This window comes from Martes martes (genome assembly GCF_963455335.1).
Source record: "Martes martes genome assembly, chromosome: 16".
Taxonomy (NCBI): domain Eukaryota; kingdom Metazoa; phylum Chordata; class Mammalia; order Carnivora; family Mustelidae; genus Martes; species Martes martes.
This window is the reverse complement of record NC_137904.1, coordinates 27,739,323-27,762,260: the sequence shown is the minus strand read 5'-3', so window position 1 is coordinate 27,762,260 and position 22,938 is coordinate 27,739,323. Positions and strand designations below refer to the sequence as shown.

At 50.2% G+C, this 22,938-nt stretch overlaps 1 protein-coding gene across 1 annotated transcript in view; it reads right to left on the bottom strand.

The window, feature by feature from the left end:
- UNC45B (unc-45 myosin chaperone B) overlaps window positions 1–22,534 on the bottom strand; it is a 31,248-nt gene extending 8,714 nt beyond the window's left edge. The window contains exons 1-15 of the mRNA XM_080826963.1: window positions 22,330–22,534; window positions 21,780–21,947; window positions 21,207–21,243; window positions 19,872–20,047; window positions 18,732–18,821; window positions 15,515–15,682; window positions 14,756–14,924; window positions 11,117–11,287; window positions 8,549–8,720; window positions 5,676–5,976; window positions 4,388–4,482; window positions 4,071–4,212; window positions 3,208–3,348; window positions 558–685; window positions 99–165 (exon numbers count right to left, since the gene is read on the bottom strand). Of these exons, the coding sequence (XP_080683089.1) occupies window positions 99–165; window positions 558–685; window positions 3,208–3,348; window positions 4,071–4,212; window positions 4,388–4,482; window positions 5,676–5,976; window positions 8,549–8,720; window positions 11,117–11,287; window positions 14,756–14,924; window positions 15,515–15,682; window positions 18,732–18,821; window positions 19,872–20,047; window positions 21,207–21,243; window positions 21,780–21,947; window positions 22,330–22,482 (2,178 nt within the window). The 5' untranslated portion in view covers window positions 22,483–22,534. The remainder of the gene's footprint in view (window positions 1–98; window positions 166–557; window positions 686–3,207; window positions 3,349–4,070; window positions 4,213–4,387; window positions 4,483–5,675; window positions 5,977–8,548; window positions 8,721–11,116; window positions 11,288–14,755; window positions 14,925–15,514; window positions 15,683–18,731; window positions 18,822–19,871; window positions 20,048–21,206; window positions 21,244–21,779; window positions 21,948–22,329) is intronic.
- Window positions 22,535–22,938: the final 404 nt, after the last annotated feature.

Genomic DNA, 22,938 nt, shown 5'->3' with positions numbered 1-22,938 from the left:
GGCAGGGCACACATGCGCGCACATACATGTGCACACACACACGTGCTCCTCCCCAATGGATCACCTTCTAGGATGGCAAACCTTGTCCCACCAACTACCTTGCCACCGCCTTGAGCCACAATGGTTCCTCGGTCTTTGGGGTTATCGCAGAGGGCCAGGAATACCCTGTAGAGCGAAGATGAAGGACACATAATGTGCACCCTTCCCAGGCATCGGCGGGCCAGCCCGTCAGACCCGGTGAAGCCCTGGGAAGTGCTGCACCTGCCCCAGCATTAGCCACCTTGGCCAGACACTGCCATGGATACAAGGAGCTGGGGAGAAAGCGAAGCCAAGTAAGGGGAAGCAGGTAACCAGGAGGGACAATGACCACCCAGTGCAAATACCCACCTGTGTACCTGTCCCGCCACGTTGCTTTTCAATGTTGACCCCCTTCTATCTCCTCTCCAGGCCCACCAATGACTCGTTCAGTGATTTACCACCTGCCGCCACCTCTATTCCCCCCCAGCCTCCTGCCCCCAGTCCCCTCAGACCCCAGCCCTGGCCCGCTGCAGCCCCACCTGGCCAGCAGCTCTTTGGTCTGGTCAGTGAGGATGGCACTGTCCGCTTTCACCATGCAGGCCAGCGCGGAAGTGACCCCAGCCTTCAGAAGCCGTTTCACACGCATATCTATGAAGTCCTTCTTGTCCTGGGGAGAAGGAAGGGTGGCAATGGGGAAGGAGCCTGAGCACCAGGACAATCTGAGTGGGAACTAAAGATGGTGCGTTTCTGACTGCCAGTGGCAGGCTGAATAATGGCCCCCAAAGATGTCCACGTCCTAATCTGCAGCACCTGTGACTCGTACCTGACATGGCAAAAAAAGGAAATTTGCAGCTAGGATTAAATCAGGGATCTTGAGACAGGGAGATAATCCTGGATTATCTGATAATCCCGAGCTTCTCAGTAAGAGGAAGGCGGGAGGGTCAGAGTTAATAGAAGAAGATGTGACAATAGAAGCAAGAGGTTGGAGTGATTTAAGGTCACCAGCTAGGGAAGGTGACTTCTAGAAGCTGAAAGAGACAAGGAAACAGATTATCTTCTTGGAGCCTCCAGAAGGAACCAGCCCTAGTGAGCCCTTGACTTTGGCCCAATGGGACTGATTTTAGACTTCTGACTTGGAAATAGGTCACCCATGGAAGTTTTAAAACTGGAAGAAGACAAATTTGTGTTGTTTTAGGCCATTAAGTTTGTGGCAATTTGTTACCGCAGTAATTCGAAACTCATATACTCTTCCAGATTCCCTTTGCCGAAACAAGAGCCAAGGGGGTGTCCGGCATGTTCTCCTCTTCCTTGCTCCCTTCCCCCGCTCCCAGTACAGAGCCTGAGCAGCTGGTGTGGCAAGAAAATCAGCACAATATAACATAATAAAAAAAAAATCTGTTTCAAAGTTAAAAAAAAAAAAAGGAAGAAAGAAAGAAAAAAGAAAAATCATCCCAAAGATTCTTCATTCACAGAGAAGTGAAATCAAAGAGATCATCCAAAACGCTGGATGACTCATATATTACTTTTTTTTTTTTTTTTCCAAAAGTTAGCTTTTTATTCGGGGGGTTGGGAGTCTTAGGCAGGAGGAGGAGGGGATAGGGAGCAGATAAAGTTGACAGAACAATGGACTGGGTTGTGCTGGAAATCCGAAGTCAGCCCCAGAGTTGAACAGTCTCTACAGATAATTCTGGAAGTGACTGGGAAGAGGCTGGCAGTCATGGGCAATGTCTAGAAGCCACGTCTGAAATTTACAGCAGCAGAAAATGCTATATACTCTTGCCTGCATGAGCCACTGTGCAACTTTAAAAACTGATTCCGGGGCACCTGGGTGGCTCAGTGGGTTGAGCCTCTGCCTTCGGCTCGGGTCGTGGTCTCAGGGTCCTGGGATCGAGCCCCGCATCGGGCTCTCTGCTCACCAGGGAGCCTGCTTCCCTTCCTCTCTTTCTGCCTGCCTCTCTGCGTACTTGTGATTTCTGTCTGTCAAATAAATAAATTTTTTTAAAAATCTTAAAAAAAAAAAAAAAACTGATTCCGAGGGGTGCCTGGGTGGCTCAGTTGGTTAAGCCTCTGCCTTCAGCTCAGGTCATGATCTCAGGGTCCTGGGATCGAGCCCCTCATCGGGCTCTCTGCTCAGCAGGGAGCCTGCCTCTCTTCCTACTTGTGATCTCTGTCTGTCAAATAAATAAATGAAATCTTAAAAAAAAAAAAAAACTGATTCCGAGAATGACACAGCAGGCAACAGGGAATAAGAAGGGCACTTGTCGTGATAAGCACCTTGTGTTATACAGAAGTGTTCAATCAGTAAATTCTAATCCTGAAACTAGTATTACACTGTAAACTAACTGGGATTTAAATAAAAACTTTAAAAAAAAGAATGGCATAGCAATAAAGAAAACACCTCAACTATTTTCCCAAAACTGGGCACAAAATGATAACAACATTCTGATTACAACTGTGAAAAGAAAAAAGATGTGCAGAGAAAAACAGCCTCTGGTAGGCGATATAATACACCAAAATGCTGATAGCGGTCAAGGGGAGGTAATGTCACTGTGCATGGTTGTGTTCTTTCCCCTGCTGTCCACCTTTTTGTTTGTTTTGCGATGTGGTTTATATTACTCTGACCATTAGAAAAAAATCTTCATCTTTTACTGGCTGGAAATACGATGCATATACATTCATATTTAAACCACATACAAAACACACCCCTGAGGGCAGGGAATCCCTGGGGAGGGCTCCGAGGGGACTTGTGACATCTGGGCTACCGCTGACTGGCTGGCATCTCTTCCCCCTCATTATTCCTACTTAGCACCCACATCCCCAAATCCAGGAAACGAAATTTCTATAAGTGTTGGACACACGAAATACAGTCTGATGTCCATGAAACCAACCACATAAATTACAAAACGTCCATCATGGCTCCACCTGATTTTCAGACGATAAATGGTCTCACCCCCCACCCCGCAAAAAACATTAAACCAAAATGGGCAGGGAATGAGTGCCACTTAGTGGGGGAAATTTAGCCACAATCCTCTTCAGTCTCTCTGTGTCCTATGCCAAGTCCTAGCAAACACACACACACACACACACACACACACACACACACACACAGCACACAGACGTCCCTGTCTTTCCGTGCACCGGTCTGGCAGCCTGGTGGCTCAGACCCCTCCAGCATCGTCTCTAACCCACCTTAGGGTGCTCCTCGGGCACATGCTGCTTGGAGAACTTGGCAAGCTGCACCAGCTCGGGGATGACCTCCTTGACATCGTAGCTGTTGGTGCAGTTCACCAGGGTGGTTGCCACGGAGTACAGGACGGTCTTGTCAGAGGTCTAGAGTCACGGGGTAGGGGGACAAGGAGGAGTGAGGCAGAAAGGAATCTTGAGAACAAGTCTCTGCTTCCAAGACAACTCCCTGGCCGGCCAGCGCCACCCAGCTTGGAGAAGAGTGAGTGGCTGAAGAGGGAAGGGGACAGGCTCTACCTGGGCAGGGTGGGCAGAACCTGCTGCAGCACCCCTGAGAGCATGGGTGGGGGCCCCCTGAGTGCGCAGCTTACTCTGTGCCTCTTTCAAAAGCCCACTCTGTCAGTCATGCTTTGCCATGAGGGCCAGGTAGGAGCCAGACACCTCTGGTCTAACCCGGGTGGAAATTCCCTCCCTCTCCTCCTCCGTTTGGGGGTGGAAAAGAGCCAGGGCATTAGTCCCACAGAGGAGGGAAGGAGTCTGGGAAGCCCTGGGAAGGAAGAAGTAGCCCAGAAAGGGCTAGGCACTGCCTCTCAGTCCCTCAAGACCTCACTTCCTGAGGGTCCCAGGAAAAAATACCACCCTCTTGTTCATCTTCCCGCTGCCTGGAAGCCATGAGGAGTCATGAGCCCATTTTATGGTCAGGTAAAACGAGGGCTAGACGGGGGAAATAACCAAACTGGTTGACACAGGAAGGAGGGCCAGAACCGGGATGAAGACACAGGAATCTCATTTCCCAGGTTCAGTGGGGGGCCCGGTAAGCCTGAACCCAGGAGACCTTTCCTGAGGCCGGAGGTGAGGGCCGCGCTTGCCTTCGCCAGCTCAAACATGGCCTGCAGGGCTGGGATGTCCTGGACAAAGTCGTCTTTGACGTCGGCATCCAGCGTGAGGTAGGCCAGGCCCTCCACAGCCCATCGCCGCGTCCGGGTATCGATGGATGCATTGCACAGCCACCTGGAAATTGGGGGTAAGGGTGCTGGGGGTGGGTGCCGGGCTCGGCCAAGAGAGTGAAGCCATGTCAGGGTAATGGGGAGTTGGCGGGGGGGGGGGGGGGCTTTCACGATGTGGCGTCCCCTAGAGCACATCCCCGAGAGGAGGTGGCGGGCCTGGGGAAGTAGGACTCCCTTACTTGCGACACTGTTTGGCCAGCTTCTCCGTGGACCCTTCCGCAAACTGCCTGAGGGCGTAGTCCGTGCCTCCCGCAGAGCCGAGTTTACAAAGTCCCTGCGGGGCAGGTGGGGAGAGGCTCGGAGAATCAGACACACACAGGGACAAAAGGCCATACTAAAACCGGTCCCTGGGGCTGGAACACTTTGTCCCTTTATCTTTGCCTGGATAAACCTCTGTGCCTACTACAACACTCACTCAGGTGTCACCTCTTCCAAGACGCCTCCCCTGAGCTCAGCTTCTAGGATAAGGTAGATGCTCACGAAGCTAGTACCCTGCCGCTTTATACGGCCAATTTGGACCCTACTGATGTTTAGTGCCTGCTGTTTCAAAGAAAAAGCACGAGACAATACTCATCTTATCTGAAACTACAACAGTGAAAGTTATTTTTGCACAAAAACTGGCACAGAAACCAGACTTGTGGGCAATGAATTCAGATATGCAGAACCTTACCCAAGAGAAATTTCTCTATTAGGAAAACATGCCTTCCATAAGAGAAAACTCATGATAGCAGAAGCTATAATTAGTCCTTTAAAAAGTGATATATCTGGGGTGCCTGGGTGGCTCAGTGGGTTAAAGCCTCTGCCTTCGGCTCAGGTCATGAATCCCAGCGTCCTGGCCCCGCATCGGGCTCTCTGCTCAGCGGGGAGCCTGCTCCCTCCTCTCTCTCTGCCTGCCTCTCTGCCTGCTTGTGATCTGTCTGTCAAATAAATAAATAAATTCTTAAAAAAAAAAAGTGATATATCCTCCTCTCTCTCTCTGCCTGCCTCTCTGCCTACTTGTGATCTCTGTCTGTCAAATAAATAAATAAGTAAATAAAAAATTTTTTAAAAATGATATACACAGAAAAACACATCAGTGGCTCAAATTGTTACTATAATGGTTTACAAGCAAAATAAAAGACCCATGAAAAGACTTTCTGTAAAAATGAAATCAGAAACATTGAAACAGGTGACCTGTGCCATCCAGAAACTGAGTAAGGACACAGACTGACTTTTTAGAGTCTGCTCTGAAAATACTTGTTGGACAGAAGCTCCTCAGGCTTAGCATGGTTCAAAAACATGGAGGCAGAGGTCCCCGGGTTACACAGTAGGGCCCACCGTTCTGAATCTACGTTCTCAGGGCCTCCTGCTCATCACCCAGCTTTGCGGGGGCCCGTGGGTGGGTCCAAGGGCCCCCTACAGCCTGGGCTTCTCGAGGGTAGGGGCCACGCCTCATTCATCCTGGTGTCCCTGGTGCCCGGCACTCACCACCAGTGTGCGTATCTTGATCTTCTCGTTTTTGGTGGTCTTGTAGATCTCTTTGAGCAGTGACACGCCATTGGTGATGATGAAGGTGGCACGACTGAGCTTGGTGGATGCATGGATGAGGGCTTCCACGGCCACCAGTTGGTCTACCTCGCGCTCCGAGCCACACAGCGCTACCATCATCTCCATCACACCTTTCAGTCCCAGCAGCTGATTGCCCAGGTCAAAGGGGCCTTGCAGGATCCCTGACACCGTCTGAATGGCAATCACATTCTTGTCCATGTCCTGGGGGTCAAACTTGCCCCTAAAACAGAGGGCAAGGTGGTCAAGGGAACTGGCTGAGTTTGGTGGGAAGAGTGTGGGATTTGGGGCAGACAGACCTGAATTCACATCCCAGATCTAAGCATTCATGTGCTGTGTGACCTTGGGCAATTCAATGAACCTCTCTGAGCCTCAGCTTCTTGATCTAGAAACTGATGGTATATAGTACTACTACCGATCAGAGTTACGGTGAGGGTAAGTCATAGAACAGACATACCATGGGTTGTGTCCCCAAAAACACGCTCAGAAGGATGGGGATTGACATGCAGCAACTTTTTTAGGGAGAGCTCTTGAGATCAGCTCATGCCAGAGAAGGAAAGGAAGAATGACTTGGCAGAGGGATTCACTGGGCTGCAACTCAGCCAGCATGAAGCCTCAGTCTGTGATGAGGCTTACAGCGGGGAACATGTTCCAGAGCTGTTTCCAGCTGTAGGGAAGGACATGGGATGCTGGCTGCCCTGGGGAGGATGAAGCAGCTGTCTCCAGCTGAGGGAGGCTCCAAAGAGAGGTTACAAGCGAGAGCTGTCCATGAACAGTCTTCCCAGCAGCTGGGATGTCTAATGGGACAGTGCAGCAACCATACCAACACAGAAGGACATACTGTGGTGCCCGACACCCAGCATCATTCTCAGTGTGACCAAGGCACGCAGTAGCCTGAGCTGCTTACTCTCCCGTCTAGTCCCAGGCCCCCCCCCTAGCAAGTGAGGGGTCTGCCTTGCTTCTGGAAAAGACCATCATCTACTCTATAGCAAAATGTCCATGTGGGAATGTCAGAGATGACAAGTCTTCTGATCTTTCCATGATCTCCCCAGGTCAGTCTGATGTGAGGGACCAGACGTGCACAGTGTGATGAATGGAAGAAAGTGGTCTGGAAAGGAGAAGGCCACACCGAGCCCGAGTGGGAGACCTGGGCAAGTCCCCGTGGGGGAGAGGGTCAGCCCTGGAAGCTCAGGGAGCCCCTCCAGTTCCGACGCCCGCTCCATGCCAGGAAAGCCAGAGCCTTTCATAACCAGTCAGGGGCTGCCCTCTCAGCCCACTGCACACACCCCAGCCCCTGCCCCAGCCACTGATGAAGCAGGGTGGCTTACGCCCTTGGGGGTGGCCACCTCAGGCACCTGTGCTGCAGGAGGTGATCCCACCTGTCAGGCTCAGTGACTGATTCCGGCAGGGACAAGACCTGCACAGAGGCAGGCTGGCTGGCAGGGGCCCTCATCCCAAAACCTCTGCCCTCCCGAAGCCTGGCTGGGTGACAGTTTCTGGGACTCAAAATTTGGGATCTCATGAGACACTCGGGAAGCTAGTCACAAAAGCCAAAGCTGAGGTAGAAAAAGACCAGAGAAGCCCTGAGGAGCTTTCAGTGAAGCAGTCAGGGCTCAGGGGAAGCCACGGGATTGAGCAGGAGCTGGCAAATTTGGGCTGCTTGGCCAAATCTGGGATGCTGAGAATGGTTTTTACAGTTTAAAGAGTTGTGTGTGTGTGTGTGTGTGTGTGTGTGTTGTGTTGTTGGTTTTTTTTTAATATGCAAAGAGAGATACACATCCCACCAAATGTAAAATATTTACTTTGGTCCTTTAGCGGAAAAGTTTGCCAACTCCTGGAAGGGAGAAAGGAGAAGCAGAGTGTCTCCATCCTCCCAAGACTCTCCTGGGATACTTTTTTAAATATGTAACTTCCTGAGCCACAGCCCAGACTACCAGTAAAGTTGGGTGGGGTCCCAAATGTCTGAATAATTTACAAGCACAAGGATCATTGGAATAAAGGTTTAAAAGATGGTGCAGCAGTGAGAGGAGAAGGGAGGGGACACATAAAGAAAAACAGAGACTCAGAAAGAGCATCTGAGTCACAGCGACGGCAGAGTGGTGGTAGGGAGACCAGAACGCCACTGTTGAGGGTCCCAGGCTCCTGTCTAGGCTCATCAAGGCCACAGAGTGCTTAAGGTCGCAACAGAGCCAGGTCTTCCTCTTGGAGAAGCTGACAGTTGTTCCTTCAACCGTGGGCGCTTATGGTAGGTCTAAAATAAGTCCAAAAATATTTTGACACTCCTCCATGCAAAAGGTAGAGCCTACCCCTCTCCTCTTAAATGTAGACCACCCTTGATGGCTTGCTTCTCACAAGAAGAACGTGGTGGAAGTGATCGTTTACAACTTCCGAAGCTAGGTTATAGAAGACGCTGCCACTTCTGCCTTGTTCTCTCTGAATTGTTCTCTCTGGGGAAGCCAGCTACCATGCGGTGATGACACTCAAACAGCCCGTGGACAGGGCTACACCGGGAGGAACTGAGGCCTCCTGTCAACCACCAGCACCAGCACACCAGCCATATGAGTGCGCCATCTTGGAAGCAGATATCTTCTAGCCCCAGTCAAGCCTTCCAATGACAGCAGCCCAGGCAGACGTGCGACTGTAGGCTCCTGAGAGCCCCAAAGCCAGATCCACCCAGCCTAGCCACTCCCAAACAGCGGTTGCATTGTGGGACAGTTACTTCAGGCTGCAAAATTTGGGTGTGATTGACTACACAGCCATTGATAACTAACAGAACGTGATCCCATGAGACTCACGTGATGTACTCCTCACAGATCTTGCGAAAGTGGTCACGCTCTGGGTCACAGCGCAGGTCATCGTAGAGCTTGCTGATGAGGATAGAGGCCAGCATGCGGGTGTTGTCCGTCAGAGGCAGGCAGGATGGCAGATCTGGAACCTGCCCCACCACCTTCAGGATCTTCCTCAGGCCTGCACGACAGACAATGGCAGATCTGCTGGGGTCTGTCTGCACAAACACGCCATCTTTTTCGGTTGTCTTAACACCAGCTTCTCTCCAGCCTGCCTTTCGGCAACATGTGCCTTACCCGGAGGGAAGGGCACTGGCACGGGGCCGGGAGACCCGCGTTCTCCCCCTGACTCTGCCCCCAGGTGAGCAATTCACCTCCCACTGTGGGAGGACCTCTATTTTCACATTTACAAAGTTAGGACGAGCTTATCTCCAAGGACCGTACCAGTGCTAACAACCTGAGGTTGATGTATAACCTTCCTCAAATACTATCTGATATTCTCTTTTCCCCGTGCCTCATCTCTAAAGTGGGAACATAGTACCTACCGCAGAGCGTTTGAGGACCCCATGGGATCATGTACGGCTGGGGCCAATCCAGACATGCCATCATCACTCAGTGAGCATTTATTATTTAGTTAGTAAATGCTACATGTGCTATTTATAATTACTATCTCTTCTCCTCTCTTCTGTTGAAGAATCTTCACTGATTTCCTCTGACCCATTAGGCTAATCCAATCATTACCTATCCCTTGGATAAATGAAAGACTAAGTGAATAAATAAATTAGCATCTTTTAGGCAGTGAATACTAATCTGAAGGATGCAGTGTTCTACTCAGAAAGCTCACAGTGCAATAAGGAGCAGCCACATAAAGACTACAATAAGCTGTGAAAAGGACAGAAGGTGTGAGAAGGACAGAGTGGTGACACCTCAGATGGGGTAATTTGTTTCAACAAAGAATTGTAGTAAGTTATTCTGAGCGCTTGCTATGTGCCAAGAGCTGCATAACAAAAACCTCCTGGTTAAAAATCATTATTCCCGTTTTTCAGAGCGGAAAAAACCAAGACATGGAGAAGTCAAGTAAGTTGCCGCGCTGGCAAGTGACACAGCAAGGACCCTGTCCCAGCCACCCCTGACTTCAAAGCCCATGATATTAACTGTTACTTTATGCTGCCTCTGGGACCCCTGAAAGCTTGACTTGAGAGCCAGGTTTTAGGAGTGGCAAGGAGTTGGTCTGACCTCAGCTGGTGCAGGTTAGCAGGAGGAGGAGAACTCAAGGCAGATGCCAGGAGCCGTGAAACTCTGGACACTGGGAGGGAATTAAAAGCTCTCACCAGTACATTTTCGGTCCTGCATACTTTGCCACCCACAAAGAAGCACAGGCAAGGCTGGGGAGTCACGGGAGGGGGTTGGTGAACCAACCCAACCTCCCCAACCTGGCTTTCAGAGACAGCCACTGAATACACCCTCCCACCTCCCACCCCGTCCCCAACCTCAGCCCCCACACTGCCTTCCAGTCCCACCCTTGCCTTGAACATCCCATTCCTTTTCCGCTAGAACCCTCTGGACCTCGTCCCCATCCATCACTGCCCCTCCCTGAACCCAAAAGCTCCCTTGAGGTGGGATGTTCCAATGGCTCCCCGGTGCAAGTCTCCCAGACCAGCTTGTACAAGGAGCTCCCTCAACAAGGCAGCTTCTCACGAGTGTAACAGGATTCGCGAGTCCACATTATTTTTACCCAAGAGCGCTTTACTTCAGTGCCTTAAATAACAAATATTGCTCCCCACCTGCCCTTCCCATTAACTGTGTGGTTGGACCTCAGTCCTAGTGCAGAGAGAAAGAGGTCTGTGGTTCCCCCTTTGAAGTATATGCAGAGAAAACCAGAACTGAGGAGGGGAGGTGGGGGGGGGGGGGAGGAGAGGTGCTAAGGGAGGAGGTTTATAAGCCCTAGAAAAATCTGTTACAGCACACTTTGCTGAGACCTATGAAAACCAAATAGTATCAAAAGAAGATACATTTCAAACCGTTAAGAGCTAACCTGAGCCTTTTCAAATGAAGGATGGTTTGTGGCTCTTAACCCTGTGGGAGTTCACCACAGTAGATTATAAAGCCGTGGGAATGACTCCCCAACAATTTAATCTGATTTGGGAGTAAGGGTAACACCTGGAGCTGGGCAATTTAGGGACCCTCCGCCAGAACCTCATTACTGTGCTTTTTATATAATTCACATGATGCCCTTTCTCCCTTCTAGAAGGCCCGTGGAGTATGTTACCAACCACAAGACTTCAGGAACATTACCCCATGGTCGGGGGAGTCCTGTTTGTCTCTGGCATCACCGCTCCTTGGTGAGGTAACTCTGCCCAGGTGTTTTCCAGTGTGTTTGGACATTGTCTGGGTTTGTTCAGGTCCTGAATTCAGAGCTGTGCCTTGATCTGTATTTTCACCAGCCCCTGGGGGTTCCTAACAGCTAATGCCTTGTCCCGGGCAAGGGCCACACCTCTTCTGCTTTCTGCTCAGAGCCAAAGACCCTGGTGCCACTCCAAAGGCTGCTCTGAGCCCCAGACCCTCCCACCTCCTCACCGTTATCCACCACGTAGATGGTACGTGAGTTGTCGTGAATGGCGAGGTCCTTCCTGGGGACATTCTTATTGAGCAGGTTCAGGGCCTGATCCCTGCCCTGGCCAGACACCTTCTTACTGACCAGCATGTCGAGCAGGTGGCTGGTGATCTGCTTCAGGTCCTTCTTGGTGTCTGAGGAAGGAGAGGACAGGGGTAAAGAGAGAGGAGGGAGTCTCAGACCTATAGGACCCACAATGGCAGAGGCTTCTAGAAGGACTCCAGAAACAAGAAATCCACTGCTTCCTGGATGTTGGAATTTCCCAGGAGGGTATCGTATTGCCCATCTCACCCCAAAAAAGGGAGAGGAATCCCTAGACAATACCCCCAAGTGGGCCTCCAGTCACTCAGCCCTGTGTACTGACTTCTACAACAGCTCACGCCATCCCTGAACAGCTCTGGTTCTTAGAAATTTCCCTATTCTTAGACATGATTGACAGGGAGCCAGGGACACTTCATGTAGCTTTTAATAAACTGATTGAACAAAATGTTTTCCAGAAAAAAAATGTATACTCCCTACAGACATCTTATTCCCTGCAGATCCAGACCCGCTGGGAGCCTGAATTCAAGCCTCAGATGGGATGCCACATCTTCCCTGCCCCCTGGGGGATTAAAGGTAAATGCTTTTTCCTGCTTTTGCCCTGTCTGACTTCTCTACATCTTAGGGAATTTTGTTCTCATTCTAAGGTTGGAGCCAAAGGCAGACAGGGAGGCAGGCATGAAGGGAGGGAGGGAGGCAGGCAGGCAGGCAGGGAAGGAGGCTGGGAGGCAGGGAAGGAGGGAGGGAGGCAGGCAGAGAGGAAGGCAAAGAGGAAAGCAGAGAGGCAGGAAAGCAAGCAGACAGGCAACAAGGAAGGGAGGGAGGGAAGCAGGGAGGGAGGGAGGCATGCGGAAAAGGAAGGATCTCCAAAAAACGTCATATTAATGACAAATGAAGGTTGAAGCTATTTAATTGGACAAGGAAAGTCATCAGTGGACACGATAGTTTGTTCCCAGATAAGGGCGAGAGAACAGACTTATTCTTCAGAGGGCAGAACTGGAGTCAAAGGGGGATGGAAGCTACAAGGAGATAGATTTGAAGAATTCTTTAGCAAAGATGTCCAACATCTCTCTACTTCCCAAGAACACTGTGGCCGCCCATGACCCACCCCTTTCAGCGTCCGGGTTCTCGGGCCCTTGCACTCTGGTCCCGGGTTGGTCATGGGACTTACAGCACCCCCAGGAGCTTAAAAGCACTTGTACATTGGGGCTTGTGCATTGAGAATGCAGCCACCACGCTCTACAGACACCCAAGCTGCCCACTAGAGAGGCCACAAATAGAAAAACCAGGGTGTCCTGGACAGCATCTCCAGTTCACCACCAGTTATACAAGTGAGGCCATCTCAGACCCTCCAGTGGTTCTAGCACAGAAAAAGAATGACTTGCTGACCATTACAACAGTAAGTCCGAACCACATCAAGAACCTAGGTGGCTCGGTCAGTTAAGCGTCTGCCTTTGGCTCAGTCAGATCCCTGCCCTACGTAGGGCTCCTTGCTCGGCGGGGAGTCTGCTTCTCCCTCTCCCTCTGCCTGTTGCTCCCCCTGCTTGTGCTCTCTCACTATCTCTCTCTCTCTCTGAATAAATAAATAAAATCTAAAAATAAAAAAAAAAGGAAGAAAGAAAGAATCTAGGACTCCTAGGCATCTGGGTGGCTCAGTTGGTTGAGCGTCTGCCTTCGGCTCAGGTCATGATCCCGGGGTCCTGGGATCGAGCCCCACATTGGGCTCTCTGCTCAAGCTTTTCCTCTCCCTCTGTCTGCCGCTCCCACTGTTCCTACTATCTCTCTGTCACATAAATAAATAAAATCTTAAAAAAAAAAAAGACTGGAAAGACACACATGTCAGTGGTAATAATTATCTGGAGTGGGATTACAGATAGGGTTTTTTTTTTTTGTCTTTACATATTTCTAAATTTTTCCAAATTTTTCCAATACGTCTCTGTTACTTTTTTCTAGTTGTGGTAAAATATACATGAATAAAATTTATCGTTTTAACCATTTTTAAAAAGAGTTTATTTATTTATTTGAGAGAGAGAGAGAAAATGAGAGAGAGAGAGAGCATGAGAAGGGGGAGGGTCAGAGGGAGAAGCAGACTCCCTGCCAAGCAGGAAGCCTGATGTGGGACTCGATCCTGGGACTCCACCATGACCTGAGCCAAAGGCAGTCGCTTAACCAACTGAGCCACCCAGGCACTCCTCGTTTTAACCATTTTAAAAAAAGTTTTATTTGGGGCGCCTGGGTGGCTCAGTCGCTAAATGTCTGCCTTCAGCTCAGGTGATGATTCCGGGGTCCTGGGATCGAGCCCCGCATTCCTGCTCAGTGAAGAGTCTGCTTCTCCCTCTCCCACTCCCCCTGCTTGTGTTCCCTCTCTTGCTGTGTCTCTGTCAAGTAAATAAAAAAAATATATAAAATCTTAAAAAAATAAAAAAACAAAAGATTCAATTTATTTATTTGGCACAGAGAGAGGGAGCACAAGGAGGTGGGGGAGTGAAGGGTGGGGTAGAGGGAGAAGCAGACTCCCCACTGAGCAGGGAACCCAACTGAGCCACCCAGGCAACCCTCATTTTAACCATTTGTAAGCATCCAGCTCATTGTCGTTAAGAACATTGACATTGGGGCGCCTGGGTGGCTCAGTGGGTTGGGGTCTCTGCCTTCGGCTCAGGTCATGCTCTCGGGGTCCCAGGATCGAGCCCCATGTCAGGTCTCTGCTCAGCAGGAAGCCTGCTTCCCCCCAACCCCCGCCTGCCTCTCTGCCTACTTGTGATTTCTGTCTGTCAAATGAATTAATGAAATCTTTAAGAAAAAAAAAAAAAAAAAAAAAAAAAAGAACATTGACATTGTTTGCTGCCGTCATCACCATCCATCTCCAGAACTTTGTTATCCTGTGAAAACCAAAACTAAACAACTCATTTCCTCTGCTCCTAGCCCCGGCAACCATCATCCTACTTTCTGCCTCCATGATTTGGACTATTCTAGATACCTCACATAAGTTGAATCAAGCAGCCCTGATCTTTTCATCCCTGGCTTACTGCACTCCTCATAATGCCCTCAAGGTTCATCCACGGTGTAGCCTATGTCAGAATGTCTTTCCTTTTGAAGGCAGAATACTATTCCATTGTGTGTATAGACCCCATTTTATCTCTCCATTCACCCCTGCGGGGACCCTTGAGTTGCCTCTACTTTTTTAATTTTTTTTATAGGTTTTATTTATTTATTTGACAGAAAGAGAAAGAGAGCATAAGCAGGGGGGGTGGCCGGCAGAGGGAGAGGTAGAAGGAGGCTCTCCTCGGACCAGGGAGCTCAACGTGGGGCTCAATCCCAGGACCCTGAGGTCATGCCCTGAGCCAAAAGCAACGGCTTAACTGACTGAGCTACCCAGGCACCCCACCTCCACTTTTACGTTATTGAAAACGATGTTGCTATGCCTCTATTAGTTTTATAATTAGAAAATAAATATAAAAATAAAAGCAGACCACCTCCACATACAAGGACTGAGCTGTCGGAGGGGGGCAACTGACTGTCCCTGGCCCCCACCCCCTTGACAGACACAGAAGACCATCTCCTACCTAGAACCAGGGCTTCCTCCTTCCCCCGATGTTCTCGTTTGTCCTCCCCCGACAGAGAGTCAATGATGGCCTGGAGCAGGTTGCAGACAGCAAGAGACATCTCCTCGTTCTCCACGGCCATGAGGCCACAGATTCTGTCTATCCGGACCGCATGGAGAATCACGGTGGCCTAAACCCCCAGCAGAACCCGCCATCAGCTGCCTGTCCCTCTTCCAGCTGCTGTGCAGGTAAGGAAGTAGGGGATGACCAGCCCCACCCTGCCCCTGCAGGATGGAAACGCGCCCCCCCTCCCGCCCCCGCAGCCAGTGCCTCCTGGACTCCACAGTCTGGGAAAGCCCTCCGACACAAGCCACGACTCTTTCCAGAGGCTGAAAGCTGGGCTGTCCAACGCAGGAGCCACCTGCCACCTGGGGGCCACTGAGCATGTGCAATGTGGTGAGTCCGCATTGAAATGTCCTCTAAATGCACGATATGAACTGGGTTTGGAAGATTTAGTAAGATAAAATGCCAACCGTACAGCCTTTGCATTCAGCTCCGCCTCATAAACCACTTTCAATAACCTTATCTTTGCATAAAGGCATTTCCAGCTCAAAGGGAAATGCAGATGACCCATCTCTGCATACAATTATATAGTCCATACAATGACCATGCAGTCAAGGATAGGGGAAGGGGACACAACTTAGACTTTGTACCAGGGTCTATTTCTGCCAGCTGCTCCCCACCCCCATGTCACCCTCAGCCCTCAGCCCAGGCCCTCACCCTCGCTCGGTGGCCACTGCACATGCCCGAGAGGGTCCTCACGGCAGCCAGCACCAGCTCGGGCCTCTTGGTGTCCACAAGCTGCAGCAGCAGGCCCACTCCGTTGTTCTGGAAGATCATCTCAGCCCCTGCTTCTTCACGCCCTAGGACGATGAGGTTGTTGGCAGCCTGAGGCGGGAGGACACAATGGAGGCCATGGAGGAGGTGTGGCGGTGCGAGCCCATGCAGGGGTTGGTGGAAGGAGTGGATTTCCTTTCCTTCCCTTCTCTTTTTTTTAAGGTTTTAGGTATTTATTTGAGAGAGAGCCAGTGCGAGTGAGAGACAGAGAGAGCTAGAGAGGAGGAGCAGAGGGAGAAGCAGACTCCCTGCTGAGCAGGGAGCCCAATGTGGGGCATGATCCCAGGACCCTAAGTTCATGACCTCAGTTGAAGGCAGATGCTCAACCAACTGAGCCACTCAGAAACCAGGACTGGATTTTCAAAACATATGGATTCTTTCCCTGTAATCAAACTCCCAGTGATGTAGCCTGAGAATGATTCATTTATTTGACAGAGAGAAATCAGAGCTAGGCAGAGAGGCAGACAAAGAGAGGGGGAAGCAGGCTCCTGCTGAGCAGAGAGCCCGATGCGGGGCTCGATCCCAGGACCCTGAGATCATGACCTGAGCCGAAGGCAGAGGCCTAAACCACTGAGCCACCCAGGCGCCCCCTGAGAATAATTCAAAAGAAGAAACAAAACTCCTTGCATAAGGACAAACTCAACAAAATATAGCCACGAAGTCATAAATAAAAAGATGACCCAGCAGCTTGGGGAAAAACAAACAAACAAACACTGATAAACAGAATCCAAATAGTAGGTTCACTCTGATTGCACTTACATTAAAACAAAACTGTGTATATATGCTTATGGATAAAGACTAAAAATAGGTATTGAGGCGTTAAATGAATTAAACAAGGAGGCCCTAGACTGAGTGGCTTTAATGCCCTAGAAACTAATGTAAGCAAACCCAAACCTAAGCCAATGTCTCACGGTTAAGAAATTGAAACTTAAGGGTGCCTGGGTGGCTCAAGCAGTTTAAGCGTCTGCCTTCAGCTGTCCTGGGATTGAGCCCTGCATCGGGCTCCCTGCTCATCCAGCAGACTGCTACGCTCCCCCTCCCCTGCCCCGTCTCTCCTCTCAAATAAGTATATAAAATCTTTTTTAAAATTTAAAAATTAAAAAAAAAAGAAATTGAAACTCAAGAACACCAATCACAGCCAACTAGGCTTTCCCAAGTAATGTAACTGCTTAAGCTATAGTAAATCAAATAATTTAGTTGCTTTGGTCCCACCTCTTTTCTCTAAGTCTTTCCTCCAGCTCCTGCGGGTAGAGAGCTCCTAAACACTTCCTGTTTCGGGGCTACCCCATTCGAATCGATTTTGCTCAAATAAACTCTAAATTATTAATATGCTCCATTTAATCTTTTAACAGAAGTGAAGTGTTTTTACGTGGAGAATTATTTTCCTTTAAAATTCTCCCTTGAATATGGTCTTGCATTTGGAGTTTGTTTGTGTACCTGTTCAGGACGATCTGAAGTTACAAGGGTTCTCAGGAAGGTGGAAGGTGGCGGGCAGAGAGAGCAGGAGGTGGGTCTTGAAAGTTCTGGGTTTGAGTTCTGATTCTGCTCTATGTTAGCTGCGTGAACTTGGGCAAGTCATGGCACCTCTCTGGATCCCAGATTCCAAAATCAGTCAGTTGAGCTAGAAAGTTCCTCAATGTATTCCCACCCTAAAGCCGTGAGGATACATATACCTTGGCCCCAGATCAGGAGAGGCAGTCTCAGCAGAACCTGAGAAACTGGGGTTGCAGGAAGAACTCATGAGGCAGGAGAAGGAGAAGGCGAGCAAGCAGAGGAGGAGTGGGACGCTGGGGAGGAGGGGGGTGAGAGAAGCCCAGGCAAACCCCACCAGAGCGATCGCCATTCTATCAGTCAAGGGCTTTCTACTTGTCCAGGCACATTTATCAATAACAACTCACTAAATCCTCACAACAGTTTGTTTTAAAGGTATCTGCGTATTATACGGACTTATTGACCATAAAACTAACACAAATTCCCCAGGCACTGTCTGTCAAATTCTTACAAATATAAACATTCAGGGATGCCTGGGTGGCTCAGTTGTTAAGCGTCTTCGCTCAGGTCATGATCCCAGGGTCCTGGGATCAAGCCCAGCATTGGGCTCGCTGTTCAGTGGGGAGGCTGCTTCTGCCTCTACCGTTTCCTCTGCTTGTGTTCCCTCTCTCGTTATCTCCCTCTCTGTCAAATAAATAAATTAAAAATCTTAATAAAGGGGTGCCTGGGTGGCTGAATCGTTAAGTGTCTGTCTTCAGCTCAGGTCATGATCTCAGGGTCCTGGGATCGAGCCCTACATCGGGCTCCCTGCTCGGCGGGAAGCCTGCTTCTCCCTCTCCCAGTCCCCCTGCTTGTGTTCCCTCTCTAGCGGTCTCTGTCTCTGTCAATTAAATAAATTTAAAAAAAAAATTTTTTTTAAAGGAAGCTAACATTTTAAAAAATCATAATAAATAAATAAATATAAAACATTCAGAGATGTTCAACTTTTTTCCTCTGAAGAAAGACCAGACAGGAACGTTAAAAAAAAAAAAAAAGGCAACAAGTTTGGCTAAGAGGATGACATCATGAGCAAATATTTTCATATTTCAGGATAAATTTTTTTTAATATTTTGTAATGGAATAGAACATTATTTTAACGTGCCATTTGTAACAATCTCACAGTGGAAACCACGCTATGACAAGTGAGGCACTTGCCCTGGGTGCAAAATTTATAGGGACACCAAAAACAGCAATGAAGATAAATAATATCTAATGCAATATTTTAAAATATCAAAATCAATACAATGCAAAAAAGAAAAAATCCATGATGAAATAATAAAAAATTTATATAAAGACTCCAACCCTGCTACACGACTTACACGACCCCTCCTGGGTCTCACTCTATTCCAGGCCCTTAGCCAGGATGAGGGAATTTTCCCAAGTGCTTAACCTTTGCCCTATTTTTGTTCATTTTTCCCAAGGGGACACCTTCCGCGCCCCCCCCCCTCCCGCAACCAGTCAGGGAGTCACTGTCCAGAGATAGGGGCGGGGCCTGCAGGGGAAGTACAGTTATGGGGGAGTCCTGCGTGCGCCCTCTGGCGCACTGGCCGGCAGGTTGCCCAGCACTCACCTTCTCCAGCTTGTCACCTTCACTGTTTTCATCCAGGAGGATCTCGAACATCTTCTGCACCCTGGAGTCCGTGGAGAACTGCACACGGAGCTGAGGAGAGAGGAGGGAGTGGGGAAGGAGGCAGCCAGGGGTCCACATTCCAGGCGGCTCAGTAAATATTAGGGTATCTCCTCTAGGCCCCTACACTGTCACTCATTCATTCAACAAACATTTACTGAGCAACTATTATGTGCCAGCCACTGTTGCAGATGCTGGGGGTAGAATGGTGAACAAAACCAAGTCCTTGCCCCAAAAGGCTGATAGTCTGGTCAAGTTCGCTATCCCATTTGGTCATCACAAGTCTCAGAAAGCTACAGATTGTTACCCAGTTTTGCAGTCTAGTTAATAATTAGCTAGTATATACTTACACGTGGGCTGAGACAGAATTAGGTGTCCAGGATCAGAAACCTGAAGCAGTTTTGAAACATCTCCTCACACAAGTTAAAACCGTCATGTTTGGATGTCTCATCCCTCGCACCCTGAGCCCCAACTCCTGTGTTCTGAATCTACCAGAAAATGACCTAACTGATCATCACACCCCATTTGCCAGCTCCTTCTCTACCTCCTACTACTTGGTCTGCTGGTCCACAGTCCTGCCTATTTCCATCCTGGGCTCATTTCCACCAAGGGGTTCTGATTTGCCATCCCGTCTCGGGGCACTCCCCGAGTCGGCACTCTGGACAGTGTGCTGTGGTCCATTTTTCCTAGAAGAGATTTCCTGTTCCTACTAACTCCTGACTCTTTATCATTCAGCAATACCCTTTCCTCAATACTGCCTTGGTCCTCCTAGAAAGGAAGGAAGATCATGTTGCTTACATACTAAGTTACAATTTTTTTTAAAACCTCCACCTGAAATTTAAGAAACCCATGGTCTGGTCCTGGCCGGCTTGCACCCTCGAACAAGCGTCTCTGATCATTCGAAGATGGCTGCATGCATGCATCTGCTTGGCTGTTCTATGGTGCCTGCCTGTGCCATGTGTTTACTCCATCCAAGAGTGGGGAGGTAGGGTTAGACCTCCCCTGATGTCCTGCTTCCCTAACTAGTCCCTACTAGGGGTGGGGGGAAGCAGGCCAAGGCTTGTGGGAAGGGGTCCAACTCACCTTTTCTTGGATGCTGGTGTTGAGCCTCCTCAGCGTCTCCTGGAAGTTTTGGTTCCGTGGCTCAAGGGTGGCACAGCGCTGCACGTCCTTGAAGGCCTGGTCCAGTTTCCCCAGGTGCTCCAGGGCCTGGCATCGCCGGTACAGAGCCTTGATGTCCGAGGAGTTGATATCAATAGCTAACGAGGGAGACAGGGTCTCAGGGTCCTGGGCTGCAGACCACCTTCCTCCCTTCCCTGTCGCTGTCCCCAATTCCAGGGCTTCTGTGTCTTCAGTGGACATTATCCACCCATGGGGACTATCTGGCCCAAGGCTCTCTTTTCTCAGGGAGGCAGTAAGAATCATATTATCAAGGTCAGAGGGGAGCTTAAGGGTCATCTCATCTAGCGCCCGATGATTCAGTCTCTGCTACGTCGCGATCCCAGCCAAGTGCTCACCCAACGGGTACTTGCATACTTCCAGCCGTGGAGAGCTCCCTCCTTCTCAAGGCAGCCAAGCAGCTCTATCAAGAAAGCCCTTCCTTCTTCCTACCTGAAATATATCTCCCTATAAGTTTGCCCTTTTGTCCTAAGTTCGGCCCTGGAACCCCTGAGAGGAAATCCAATCCTTCCTCCTTGTGACACAGACTTTTAGGTATTTAAAGGCAGCTCTCCATCTCACCTGGGAATTGCCTTCCCTGAGCTAAATACTGCCGCTTCCCTCAACTGCCCTTCAGAGGATGTATTTCCAGGCCCTTCTCAAGCTGCTTGCCTTCCTTCTGAATTCACTTCAGACTATCTCTCTTTCTCCTAAAAGAATAGGAACCAGATCAGAACCCAAAACCTGCAGCCAAGAGCAGTCTTCCCATTTTGATGATGTACTTAAGCCGGCACGACTGAAGTTTAAGTCTAAGTTGAAGTGAAAGTTAAGTTTAAAGGTTTTTGTTGTTGTTCGTTGTTGATTTTAACGTTCATTTCTCTCTGGTCCCCGTGGAACGGCCTTTGCCTCTCTCCTTCCCTCGGGGAGCCTAATTCCAGAGTGGACTGAGCTCATGCCTTTGTTCTGGGAGTCGCTGGAGGAGCATACCCTTTACAGCAGAGGAGGGTGTATCTTTACCACGACATAAGGATTGTTGGAAACATCTTTGTACAAAAGAATCTCCCTCGACTTATGATTTAATATATAATGCGAGTTGCAAAAATGCAAAAATTTAGGGGTTGCCTCTCTGGACATGTGAAGCCTCACCTACAATGCCCAGGATGACATTTACATGATCTGTAATTCCTTCCATTGATAAAAAGCCTCTTAGACAGAACAGGGATGCTGGAGGGGGGCAGAGGTTGGGGGAGGGGCACTCACCTCTTGAGGCATCTGTAGCCGCCTGAACATAGCTCTCCTGAGAGCGGAGGAAGAAGAAGGAGCCAAGGTTAAGGTGGGCAAGGTTAAGGCAGCCAGAGAGGGTTTGCTGAAGAGCTGTTGGCTGGCAGGGGCCCCAAATGGTGGCCCCTTGGCTGGGCATGGAGGAGAGGATGAGCTCTGGCATTAGGCAATCTTGGGTTTGAACCCGGGCTCTGCCGCTAATTTCCTGGGAGATCTTGGCAAGTTATGGAGCCCTCTGAGCCCTGAGTTTGTCATCTGCGATATGGGCACAAAACGGTAGCTAACCTGGCTGTTAGTAGGACGCCTCGAAATAACATAAAAACCCCAGCGTGATGCCGGTGCTCATTAGGCTGACTCCCAACTGGAGGAATTTCTGCCTCCCGGGGGAGTGGGTCAGGCAGTGGGTCTAGAAAAGCAGTGGGAGGCGCCCTTCTCCAATTTGAGGGGTCCAGGAGAGAGGGCTGGAACAATGCACGATGCCCATCAGGCTGGGGGACTGCCTCCACACCCCTGCCTCTGGGCCCTCGGCCTCCCACCCTGCCCGCTCCAGACCGTTTTCAGGCCGCAGGCTGCCCGGTTCCGATAGAGCGTGGCCAGCAGAGACTTATCCTTGGTCAGCTTCAAGGCCTGGCTGTAGCTCTTTGTGGCAGCCTTGTAGTCCTGGAGCTGGAAATGCCGGTTCCCTTCCTCCTTCAGCTGCACGGCTTCCACCTCCGCCATCTGTCAGGATGGGAGCAGCTCTGTCTGGCCGGCCCCTCCCTCCAGACCCAGGGCTGGACTCCTGACCTGAGGTCTGGAGCTCCAGGGTCTCCTCCCACCTGGATGGAAGGTGAGGATTCTGCCTGGAAAGGACCCACTCCCGGCAGCACCCCCAAATCCATTACCCCGGAAGGACTTTATAGCATTTGCTTGGAGAAGAGCATGGTTGAGGGAGTCTTAGAGTCCCTGTGCCTCCCTCTCTGTCCCTCCCAGCAGGACAGGTGAAGCCCCCCCCCCCCCCCGCGCCCCGACAAGGGCTTGAATTCTCACTGCAAGACTTAAAAGTTCCTCTCGGTCCCCCTTCCCCCTCCCTGGTCTGAGGAACCCCCCCAGGTGGCCTCACTTTCTTAGAAGACAGTGCTTCTGGTCTGTCCTCCTGTGATGCTGTTCTCTGAGCTCCCTCGTGAACCCCCAGACAGCAAGCCTTAGTCTGTCCCCTCCCCCACCCAAGAGGCTTTATCGCCCTTGCCAGTGGCTCCAGACCATATTTGGCCATAGGGGCAGGTGCCCCTGGAGTCTGTCATTGATACTCACGGCCCTCCTCCGCCCCAGACTGGACAGCCATTACCACGTGGGAGCACTGACTAACCTCTGCCCCAGCGTCCTGTTCAGGGGCCGTCCTAGACTCAGGCACTCATACCACAAAAAGTGAGAGAAAGATCCAGAAAGGAGGGAGACCCCCTCCCTAGGCACAGTTATAAGGCCCCTTGTCCCCCTCCATCCCAGATAAACAACCTCCTCTCCCTGCCCCCAACCACTGCTATTTTGGGAGCAGAGTGACAGCTGAGGGGCTGGCAGACTTAGAGCAGCTGCCTGGGTCCAGGACCAACTGGAGACTTCCAGAAATGCCCTTCTGGAGGGAGGAGGGATGGGAGGTGGGGAGGAGAGTTCCTTCCCGACTTCCACTTGCCCTCAAGTCCCCTACCCTTCCGGCATTCATTGTTGAAAAGGT